Source organism: Colossoma macropomum, unplaced genomic scaffold, assembly GCF_904425465.1.
Source record: "Colossoma macropomum unplaced genomic scaffold, Colossoma_macropomum, whole genome shotgun sequence".
NCBI classification, from domain to species: domain Eukaryota; kingdom Metazoa; phylum Chordata; class Actinopteri; order Characiformes; family Serrasalmidae; genus Colossoma; species Colossoma macropomum.
This window is the reverse complement of record NW_023494792.1, coordinates 32,666,435-32,678,913: the sequence shown is the minus strand read 5'-3', so window position 1 is coordinate 32,678,913 and position 12,479 is coordinate 32,666,435. Positions and strand designations below refer to the sequence as shown.

The window sequence follows — 12,479 nt, the reverse complement described above, 5'->3', positions numbered from 1 at the left end:
TTTTGGGATTTTGTGGTTCTGATACCTGTTTGGGTCTTGCCCTGCTTGATGTACAGCTCTGCAGATTTGCACACTATGAGATTTTGGAGGTGGGGCCTGCAAGCTAAGCTCTTCTGAGTCTCGTGGGGCCAGATGTGATCTCATTATGAGAAGGTCTATGGAAAAAGACAAGACATTTTGGGCTAATTGTGGGTGGGAACGTAGACTTATCAGGGCTGGAACTGAGTATGATGTTTACAAACCAATCAAGTGTCGTGAGAATGCGGACCTCGAAGGAGGGCTGATGGTGTGCTTGACAACACGGTTGACTGACAAACATGTCATTAGTCCATAAACGCAATGTAAGTTAGCACAGCTGAAAAGGTCCCCAAAATCTCCAATTATGTCTAAAATGCAGCACACATAAGAATACTTTAGACGCAGTAAAATGAACATTACCTCTTACATGTGAAACAATTCCATTAGCTAACAGCTGCACAACCTAGCTAGGCTTGGTTTTGCTCACGTTACTGATTTTTCCAGATGTTAAAAGAGCATGGATTATAGAAATTAGGGGGTGGGTTTTAAAAGTAGTTTATCGTTGTTTGCAGCATTTCAGCACCAAAAGTTAAACAAGTTGTCTCCAGATGTGTATTTTTTTTGAGATCACAGGCCTCGTGACACTACGCTTACCCATAAACCTCTTTCCTGCTTCTTGACCCAGATACACTGACATGCATCTCTACAGAAGAATAAATCCACCTTAAACAGGAACCAACTCCATCTAATCTGGCAGAGCTAAAATGAAGCACAAAAGAAAGATGACCTTGAGTGTAAAGTCTGAAAGTGACAAAGGAAACATGAATTTGTTCGATTTATTGTTTTACATAAAGGCAGTACATGTGTATGAAAAATATTACGCAGCTCCAAATTTCTATCAAATAGTGATCACTGCAAAGCAAATTCACTCATAAAGATCTCATACAAATCACAGGGAAAAAGAGGAAAACAAAAAATCCACACCCAAAAATGTTTACATACAAAGAAAGGCAACTTAATCCTCCCAAACCTATATGTAGCGGCATGTGATTTAAGGAAGATGCAAACAAACTTACGCATATAAACAAACCAGACAATATTCTTTAGCCATCTGTCAAGTTACCTCAGTCACATCGCTCCACTGTGTGTATAAATGCAGAAATAAGTCAACGCATCTCTGCTGGGATCTGGATGGAAGTGGCAGTCTGGTTGAGAAGGAATCGCAGCGCGCGGGCGAATATGCATGGCTGGAGCTGCGCTCTAGATGCAACGTTTTACCACCCACTGCTCTCACTAATGTAAAAAGCTTTTCCCCTGTTGACCAGTTAAAGCTCCACACAATTCCACCCCGGGTCACGCGCTCTGAGCGAGAAATCGGCCCGTCACCTCACACTTCCCTCCGCGGTATGACCACGAAATGAAGCAGAGACAAGACTTTTATTCATTCTACAAAAGGGAAAAAAAAAGTTCAACAAAGCGAGAACAATCGAATATGAAAGGTTAAAGCCACCTGGAGAATTTCCTTTTCTTTCTTAGTCTGCCGAGAGCGAGGGTAGATCCAGAAGCGCTACTGAACTTGTTTCCATCATGGTCGTGTGAGGATTATTGATCGGCGGGGGTGATTTGGGGGCTCGTCCGGGATTGTTCGGGGTGGCCGCACTCATTTATGGTCAATGGTGCTTGGCGGCACTCAGGGATAAGACTTCAACTCTGCCTCACTTGGCCGTTTAAGGCACAAGTTTCCAACCCTTCGGCAAGCGCTCAACCAAATAAGGAGGATGTTGATTCATTTAAATCTGTCTCGGCAAGTCAGGGAGGAGTGGAGTAGGAGTAGAGGCCTCAGGCAAGACTCCTGGATTTAAACACTAGCTCTTATAGCTCTTCATATCCTCTTTTCCCTCTCCTCTTGCTTTCTGTCTCACAGTGATGGCCTACTGCACCTTCCCCTCACACAGGATGCTGCCCTCATTATTTGCTCCTTGTTAAACAAGTGACCGAGTCAGGGTGGAAAATCGAGGGAGATGGCTACACTGAGATGGCTGGCTTTCTGTTTCATCATTAGCACAAGGAATCTGACTGCTGTTGGAATAATACAGTAAATATATGTCTGTTCTTGTAGTGAGTCACTTTTAGTGTTATTAAACAATGGTTGTTAAAAAATTAGCAAAGTTATTAGACGCGAAAAGAAGATTCATTGACTTTGGTCTCGAGATTAAAACCAAAACGTCCAAAAACTGTCCCCTCAAGAGCTTCACGGCTACACACTGGAATTATTGCATGTGATACAGTAAGGCATTTATGAGTTTGCATAGGTTTGAAATCTACACTAGAAAACATTTGGAGGCTGAGATGACCGTATCAAATAAGGCCCAAAATGGGAATATAAAAGGATTTCTCAAACTGTTTATGTATATAAAAAAAAAACAAAACAAAAAAAAACAATAAAATATTAAGAAATAATCTAAAAAACAAAGGGAAAAAGAATGCCCCTAGTCCAGTTGCTTATTTTTTTGTTTTACCAGCCTGAAAGGAAAGGCATACGAAGATTGAGCACTGCAGAATGCATTTGTGTGAATAAATAGAACTAGGAGTATATAAACCTCAGTGAGCTCAGCAAAGCAACTGTGAATATAAAGTGACAGTCTGCTGACTAAGGACTAAGGTAGAGGAATGCTCTCAAACATACGCCTCCCAAATCCGACAGCCCGTAAGGATCAATCTACGTCTCCAGAGTGATCTACAGCAGTGGTTCCAGGGGACCCACTGCCTTGTACAGTTCCAGTTTTCCCTGCTTCAAGAAACCTGATTCAGCACATAAAGGGTTGGTAGTCAGTTCATAATTAGGAGCAAGTTAAAGCATGGAAATCACTTAAGGCCACGGCACACTGACCCAACGTTTTCCAACAACCAACGTTGGCTGGCATGTTCTCCCTCGTTCCAAATTGCTGACCCATGTCATTTCTCACTGTTCTAGAATGTTCTCCCACCCATTCACACTTCATAATTTGGCTTGTCTATTCTAATTCTGGAACATTATAAAGTACTGTACACATTAGAACAATGCTGTTTGCTGGAGAACGTTGGGCTGCTGTGCCGTGGCCATAACAGTACAGGGCAGTGGGTCCTCAGGATTGATGTGGGCAACAAAGTGGCTGTAATAATGGGCCTGCTTAAATACTGTCCATGGCTTTGAATTCGCTCAGAGCCTGAACAGGGTTGATCTGCTTCTTCTGGGAAGACCTCTTCACTTTGTTGGCCTGGCCGTCGTCCTGCTTCTCACGCTTGACCAGAGGCTTCTTCTCAGGAGCCTTCATCTTCCAGGAGATGGCGGGCATGTTCAGGTTCTGCATGCCTTGGCTCTTCTGGTACTTGGTGGATGCCACGTAGGAAGCCTTAACAGTGGACACCACAGCGTTCATCAGATTCTTAGCAGCCTGGATAAGAGACATGGCGCTGTCCAGCTGGAGAACAAGACAAAAATATGAAGATGTTAACACTTAGCTTCTGAATCACTCTCTTCACAACACTTAATATGGCTGGACACAAACTTAACAACGGATACACCTAATTGTACGACAACTGTAGAAGGAATGAACGTGTGAACGTCCACTGTCAAATCAGCAAACAAGATAATGCTGACAGCTGACCTAAATTCAACCTAAACCCCATAAGATTCACGAAGGATCGATGTTTCTATGAAACAAAAACAAATCAATAATGCTAACATTTATTGATCACAGCCTTTCTGTGAATAACCTGCTAGGTTTCAAGGAGCAAGTAACAAAGACAAGCAGAGCAGACGTGCTTTAAGGGGACGTCATGTTGAGTAGATGACTTCCTCAGGTTGAACAGAAATTCTTCAGCAGTAAATTCACACTTGCAGTAAAATGGCCCAAAGGGGGATATAGCTTTGCTTGAAAAGCAGAGAAAACAAAGGACAGCATAGCCTTTTTAAGCACTGTCTGCATCACTGTGCAGTGCTGTGACTGGCTCGCTTTCATAGTCTGTTTAGGCTTCAATTAGCCACGATTTCAGCTGCACAGAGTTTCATGAGCACATCTGGATACAGTATGATTTCACTACAGGACTGACTGGAGTGAATCCAATTGGTGGTAATTCGCAATGAAAAGGCACGACTGGCAGCAGTAAATACTAACTCCTTGTGCTTCCATGGTGATTTGATTCATGAGAAAATAAAAAAAGTGCTAGACTTGCATTAAAAAAAAAAAATCTGTCCAGACCACAAAAGCAAGGATCAATACAATCTGATGCTGCAGCAGTCAGGTGGCTGAGTCTAGGCATCTGTTGATCAGTAACAGTCTATTGTAAGACCAAGCTTGATCCCCTCACTGTGCATCTCTATTTACCTGCTTCAAGAATCTGCTCAAGTGTATTGTTTAAATACAAATGCAGTAATTACCCACAGCGGGTAAACACCACCATGAGATGCAGTCACAGCATTCAGCAATGTCGAAACATCTGCGCTGAGCCCTGAAACTGTCCCTTGTGCCAAAGGAAAAAAAAATGCTAAAAGATTTAAGCAAAGAAACAGCGTCCCCAGAGCCTTACTGTGAGCGAGAAGCACGTTTTAATCTGCTGAAGATCCATTCAAGGTAACGAAGAGAGGAAAAATGGTACGACCAGTAATGGAAGTGAAAGACACGGCTGAGCAGTAATGGTTTTAAGGTTTTAGAAAAGCTTCTCAACATCACTGAATGCCTCAATTACTGTGTCTCTGGACCAGAGTGAGTTTCATACATCTGTGTTCAGAAAATTCGACCTTCAAAACACATTACAGGCTACTTTTGGGACAAACACTGAGGGTCATAGCTCTTAGTGCGCGAGTGTACGACTGGGTAACGGAGCCAAAATTTACACCTGCCATTTTGCACCAAGTACAGGCCAGTGCACTCAGTCTGTGCTTTCAGCAAGTGACTTGCAGCAAGTAATAATAAACTGTGGAAAGCAATTACATGAAGCTGATTATATAACAAACCACATCTGAGGCGTAAAGGAGGTCGCACTCACTACTTCTGAATGTATGCTATAATCTGATTACTGTGAATAACCAGATTAAGACGATAGTTTGATTACATGTGTTTGCAATAACGCGATTCCTTTAGTAACCCGTGTTTACATGACTCATTAGATAGCTTGGCTGTAGAAAGGAAGTTAAGGCGGATGAGGAAGTGACGTATGTTATTTTTCTTTTATGGAAAATGTCTTCTATTCTATTCTATTCTATGTTTCTATTTTTGCACCCATCCAATTATTGTAGGATATTGAGCTCTTTCATTAAACTGAGCACGAAGACGGGTTTACTTTCTTCCCAACCACTTCAGGCGCATATAGCACGAATCTCTGAACTTGTAGTGCCAAGAAGCCAAAAGAAATCTGGTTAAGGTGCATACATGCCACAGTTACTGAAAGACTAACAAGAAATCTAAGACTGTTAACTTGGTTATGCATATACCAATTTCGACCTTAATTCAACTAAGTTAACATGATTAAGGGTGTTTACATGATGGTTGCAATAATTCGAGTGCTACTTTAAGCTGACTACAATCAGATTTTTAGCACAGAATGGACAAAATTGCTTTGGGAGGTGAAATAAAACAGCAGCAAACAAAAAAACCTCAAACAATTTCTCCTGTTACTGAGTGAAGAATTACTGCTATATGGAGAGGAACAAACGGACGACTGATGCACATTTCACTTCACAGACAGTGAAGGCAATATTTGCTGCAAAAGCAGCACGTGCGCGTTTTTCTGCAATTGAGCCGAGTAAAAGACAGTGACTCACCCCGGACACGACCAGCTCTCCTCCCAGATTCTGCACTTCGGCCTTCACTTTGCTGCAGATGTTGAGCTGGTGGCAGTAGAGTGCAATACGCTGCAGGTAGGCCAGCAGGTCCTGCTTACAGGCCGAGTCGGGACACTGCGAGACACACAGAGAGACAGCAAACAAATAAATCAGTTACTATGTCACATATATGGATTAATGACCAATCGACCCAGCCGTTTTCCTTGCAGAAAGAAATATTTCAAGCAGCCGTCCTGGCCCTGAACCAGAGAGTGGCAGGTCCTGATTTGGCTAATGGCATTCTGATACCTCCACTGTGCCCTTGAGCAAGACACTCAATCTCATATTGCTTCGGGGGCACTGTCCCTACTGCCTGTGACTCCAGGCAAAACAAGTTCAAATACACAGCAGTGCTGCTGCTACTACCAATACTACTGCTTCTGTTGTCATGGCTTACTATTACTGCCTACCCTCTACTACTGATACTGCTGCCAAAGCTGCTACTAACGCCACAACTGCTGCCTGCACTACACTCATATTGGTGCTAATGCTCCAACTGCTGAAACTGCTATCAAGACCACTACTTCTGCCAGCGCTACACCGATATCACTGCAAATGCTACAACTGCTGATACTGCTACTAACACCAACTACTCCCAATGCTGCTACCATTTATATCATCTGATATTGTTTCCACTACTGATACAAAGCTACTATTACTGACATAACTGCTAATGCTACTACAACTGATAAAGCTACCAACATTGATACTACTGCCAATGCCACTACTACTGATAGCACTGCTAATGCTCCTACTACTGATACAGCTACTCACACTGATACTACTGCTAATGCTGCGACTACTGCTGCTACTTCTGCTTAAATTACAACTAAAACACAGCTACTACTACTACTACTACTACTACTACTACTACTACTACTACTACTACTATTGTACTCATTGCTAATGTTGCTGGCACAATTACTGCTAATAATACTTCTACTACTGGTTTTGTTAATAAAATTGACAATACTGTTATTATTACTTTTCATTCATATTACTACTAATGGTACTACTGACTAACTTCTAATACTACTGCTAAACTACTACTGATGGCACTGCTATTGTTATAATTCTACTCATATTACTGCTAAAGCTCCTGCTGCTACTACTACTACTACTACTATTAACCTATTAAATGCTTTTGTTAATCTATTACTGCTAATACTGCCACTATTGGTAATACTGCCAGTACTAATACTACACTTCTACTTACTACTATGACTACTAGCACAACACTACTGCCCCTTACGCGGATGCTGCTCCTACTACCACCAATAATACAAATGTTACAAAAGGGGAAAAAGAATGAAAGAACCCCCTCACCCTCCAGAAATACAAAAATAACACTATAAGAAACAGGAGACTACAGCACAGAGCTGTGGAAGAGTGCTCTTTTCACAGTGAGGAATATCATGAAGTGAGTTAAGCGTCTGGACAAGAAAACCCAAAGCCCTTAAGTCAAATGGCATGCGTTTTTGTTAGATCAGATCTCCGTACTGGTGTGTGTAAATAGGTTTCTTGCTTGCAGCCACAACGTTAAAAAAATAAACAAACCAAAACAAAAGCGCCACTCTCCCAGCAGCAAGAGCCAACGCAAGGCTTCGAGACAGTGCGACTAGAAGCTGTCCGTTTGTTTAGAAGATGTCCGGCTGTTGTCTGTGGATCAGCTTGTGCCTGTGAGTCATCTGTCTGAATGCATCATCACTTCCTCATCGTGAGCAGGTCAGATTCTGTTCCGCACGTTCATTACGTGAAAGCATTGTTTGGCTTTGACCTTTCTACAAAGTAAATGAACTCCAGCGCATTATCCTGCTGCAAATAAATGTTCTAACCCACTCTCCACTCAGCCATTGCTTAGACTTTGAACAAAACAATTCACCTCATTTTAAGGTGACCACTGTCTGGGTAAAAGATTTTACTTTGTTAGAGGTTTATTTTTAATTGAGAGGACTAGACGTTACCAAACTTCTCAGCAATGTAACATCAGTTTAAAATAAACACTAACTGTAATATGATGCTCATACGATGAGACATCATAGGTCACAAATAATTTGCAGGAAGCTGTAAAAATACATATCACTGTTGTTGGAACAAAACCTTGTATCTCCATTGTAGCCGTTTTTCAGTTTTTGACAATTTGTCAAAATAAAATGTGTGTTGCGCTTTACACTGTGTGTACATTTCATAATAAAAGGCCCAAAATGACTCGGAAAAAAAGTCTGGTTCCACTGACTTACATCATAAGTATAGCATGTTTTTTCCTTATACTGTGAAGTTACTATATAAGATACAAGGTTTTCTTTGCACAACAGCGATGAAGATACAATAATGAACGGAGCTTCGGGTGACTAAAATGACAAAACTGTACAACACTTGAGAATAATGTTATAAAGCTGTGGATAGGGCTGCCCACTGCTCTGGGCAAGTGCGCTCTCTGCCCCCTAGTGTGTGTGCTCACTAGTGTGTATGTGGTGTTTCGCTGCACGGATGGGTTAAATGTGGAGGTGAAATTTCCCCGTTTTGGGACTAATAAGGGTCACTTAACTTGCCAACTGGTGAAAACTGGGGAAAATTAAGTTGATACAGAGCATAGTTTAATGTGATTATACTCAAAATCCTGAAAAACATCTACAATACTGTGTTTGTTTTATGCTATCACAGCTGTACAAGTTATCAGTGAACAAGATAAAATAAAAATATAAAAATGATGCCAAACTTATACAGTTGTGTATAATAGTGTAAATAATGCCTCCTTCAGTCAAGCTGTGTTACATTATATCAACACCTTGACAGCATTCGTCTGTGTCTGGAGGAAAATCTCTCTCTCCAGTATAGAAAATACAGCACCTGTGCGTTTACAGGCACTTAAAGCACTAGTGCAAACAGGCAGGACTGGAGGAACATATGTATAATTTAACCTACCCAGCTACCCGACTGTGTCTTCCTTCCATTTGAGAGAGGCTTGTCGAGATAAAACATTCGGAAAAATACAACATTTCCAGCATTTTGAACAATAAGTTGTGTGTAAAGGGATGCTTAAATCGCTTTGGGCTCGGAAAGTGCCGAGATTCCATATACATAATTAATTCTGTGAAGCGAAATGCACCGAACGCAATCTTCTAAACTTTCTGAAGCGGGAGGGATGCAGATATAGGCGGTATATGCTTAGTATGCTGTATCGAACTCAGAGGAAGAAGGAGCCTGAGAGAAGAACCTGCGTTCAGTGGTTCATTAAATATGATCCGGAGGATCTCCCAGTGTGCGCCCAAATCAAAGAGTCCATTTTAGAAACACTTTACTAACAACCTGTAAAGCTTAATCACGATTAAAAAGTACTCTTCAGAGGAAGGACAAACAGGACTGAGGTGGTGTTAATCTGAGGAAGGAGGTCTTTGAAGCATGGCTTTTACATTAAATGCTAATTCAGAAAGAATTCAATTGTGGGGAGTCCTCTGCATCCATGCCGTATTCACTGGAACATTAACTCATTTATCCGCGTTCATTCTTCTCAACAATCTAGCTGTCACGCGAGACTAGAGAATAAAGTGATACGACGCTAGTGTGCTTGGGAACGTGGGGGAGCTTAATAGATGGACGCCAACGGCGTCAAATACTGAACCTTTATTGCGCTTTATTAACCACCATCAACAGAGAGTGCAGGAATAAGCAGAAGAGAAAGAGAGAGCGAGATAGAAGCAGAACGTGAGAGAACGAGAGAGAGAGTGCGACACGTAGCGAAATGAAGTGCAAGGTCGGGTCGTACTTCATGCAAATTCCAGAAATGGCATTTGACCATTTTATTTCCTGGAAGTTGTGGCTGTTAATTTTACGAGCTTGCCAAGATGCTGGAAGGTTTATGACAAACTCCTTTAACGACATTCAATCCCGTATTTGGACCGAACAATGACTCTCTACCAAAACGGCTGCTCCATACCAAAAACATGTACTAATGTATGAATGAATGAATGAATGAATAAAGGTTTTCAGAGTCTCCTTCACCCATTGCAGTCTTTTTGCTACCTTGACGGGACATTTATATGTCAAATGCCAGATGGCTAAAACAGCTGGATTTAGCTTCCCCAATTTCATGTCTGTATTAAGAGGAAGTTAAAACAGCAAAAAAAACGTTAGCTATTAAAACTAGCAGGGAACAACTGTGCTAATGTTCATTACTGGATATATTTTAGGATATGGATATTATTCTTCTATTTAACGGATTATTCACAGGATTACCCACCTCTTCAATCGGATAGAAATTATACTCTGAATGGCCTCAATCAGACTAGTCTATTCCGATTGAGGTGTTTACATGGACACATTCTATTCCGAGCTATCAGTCGGATTATTAACGGATTATTAGGCTGCATGTGAACGTGGCTGATGTTGGGGTATTTCAAGTAATGCATTACAAAATGACTAATTACTTCTCTTAAACTGTAACAGGATTACTTACTTTATCCTTATTAATAATTACTTCCAAGTGAATCTCTAAAATCAAAACAAAGCCTCCATTAGCTAGAAGCTAAAAACACACCAAGCTTTCCTCCCACCACCACTCCAGCCATATTAGGGCCCTTGCTTACAGCAGTGTGGCGATGCCACAATATGAATGAAAGTAAAAATTAATTACATATTCATTAAAATTTTATATATATATATATATATATATAAAAAATGTTCTAAGAATAAAATGAGACAAATTTGAATAAAATGATAAACTGACAGGTTCATGGAAAAGTGTTCCCCACCCCCCCCCACCCCTCTTTTTTTCCCTTAGGGCCAGTAAAAATATGCCAAGGGCCAGTAAAACTCTGATCTACTGGCCTAGGGGCCAGTGGGAGAAAAATGTTACATTGGACAATGTTTAAAGGTTAAGATCTCCCTATGAGGACACTGGTGTCTTCCCTTGAAGGACACCTTAGAGGGCATTTAAAAAGGTTCTGATGCCCTGTGTGTGATCAGACTGTGTCGTGTCCCGCCCTCTCCCCCCCGCCCTCACCTCCTCCTTTCAAAAGCTTCGGACTGCTCTTCCCACAGCCCCGGCCATCATTAATATAAAACACTAAATTATATCAATCATCGCTGCCTTCCTGCGCCAGAGCAAACTGCAGAGAGAGCCAGGAGGCAGGGAGGAGATTAGCAGAGAGGAAAAGAGAGAGGAAGGGAGGAAGAGATGAGAGCAAGAGAGAGGGCATATGAAAGAGAGCGAGAGGAAGGAAAGTAACAAGATGAGAGGGGAACGAGGAGTAGAGAAAGGACTGAAGAGAGGAGAGCGGCAGAGAGAGGGCAAAAAAGGATAGAGAGGGAGGAGAAGAGAAGACAGGGAGGGGAAGGAAGGGAGTAGAGGAATAGAGCAAGAGCGAGAGAGAGTGAAGAGAGGAGATAGGGCAGTGAAGGAGGGTGAGCGGAGGATAAGAGTGCTGAGGAACAGCACCCTGTTAAAATGAAACCTCCTAAGCATACTAATGTGGGGCAGCGGCGCTCGGGCCAGTGAAAGCTCCGCTTGTGCACACGTTCAGCTGCTGAATTCAGCCATGCTGGACAGGAAACGTACTACAAGCCAGTACATGATGCACTCACAGAGCAAAACAAAGGACCAGCCATTCTTCCTTACTCAACACAGTCCTTCTGCAATGGCCAGGATGCCATGCGCTATGGCTGCGACTCACAGTTGCTTCTATAAAAATCGATATAAGGGCCCATATCGCAGAAAACTGAATCTCTCTTGCTCCCTTGTCACAATACAGTACAATCAGAACAGAGCTTATGTACATGTATCAGTCCTAGAGGGACAGTAACAAACACTCTGTTTAATTCTAAGAGATAAAGAAAGGCTGGAAAATGATCATGCAAAAATGACTTGTACCTAAAACCATACAAACCTTATAGGTGGACCTTAAAGGAAAAACATAAAATACAAGTAAAATAAAGGACATGAGTATCTACTAATCTACTAAGCCTTCTGACACTTCATCTCACTTTGCCTTATCACAGCAATTCCTCCATTTCATCTGTGTGACAATTTCTGTTGCAGGGAAACAGAAGCCATATCGCCCCCTACCCTTCCTGTTCAGGTACTGCAATCTGTCAGAGTAACACTGTCATATAAACACTGCGGAGCATTATAGAATGCCTTTAACTAACTGGTGCATCACTGTCCATACTCAACGCTGTTAACAACTAAACTGGTGTTGCCAACCAATCACTGCAGCCTAGTTTACAGACAATGCTGGAGTAGATACTTAAAAAAACTGTAGTTGATTACTTAATGGGATTACTTTGCTTATTCCATCCTGGAAAAGATTCACCACTCAATACTCCATTTCTAAGCTACTCTCTAAAATACAAATAAATCTCTATCAACTGGAAAGATGAAGAGGAACCCAATACCCAAAGTAAATATAATCTAAAAGGCATGTTACCAGCACTACCTTTGCTTTGAACAAGACAGAGCCAGATAAGCTGGTTCAAAATAATGAACAGGTGGTGTACATACACATTGTATACGTATATATATATCCAATATACAGTAATGATTTGTCCAAGCAAATTTTCTTCTTAGAACATAAATTATGAATTTTTAATATGTAATTAA

General features: G+C 41.5%; 1 protein-coding gene across 1 annotated transcript in view; it reads right to left on the bottom strand.

The window, feature by feature from the left end:
* Positions 1-840: 840 nt before the first annotated feature.
* ctnna1 (catenin (cadherin-associated protein), alpha 1) overlaps positions 841-12,479 on the bottom strand; it is a 147,063-nt gene continuing 135,424 nt past the window's right edge. The window contains exons 17-18 of the mRNA XM_036576923.1: positions 5,822-5,956; positions 841-3,479 (exon numbers count right to left, since the gene is read on the bottom strand). Coding sequence (XP_036432816.1) covers positions 3,189-3,479; positions 5,822-5,956 — 426 coding nt within the window. The 3' untranslated portion in view covers positions 841-3,188. The remainder of the gene's footprint in view (positions 3,480-5,821; positions 5,957-12,479) is intronic.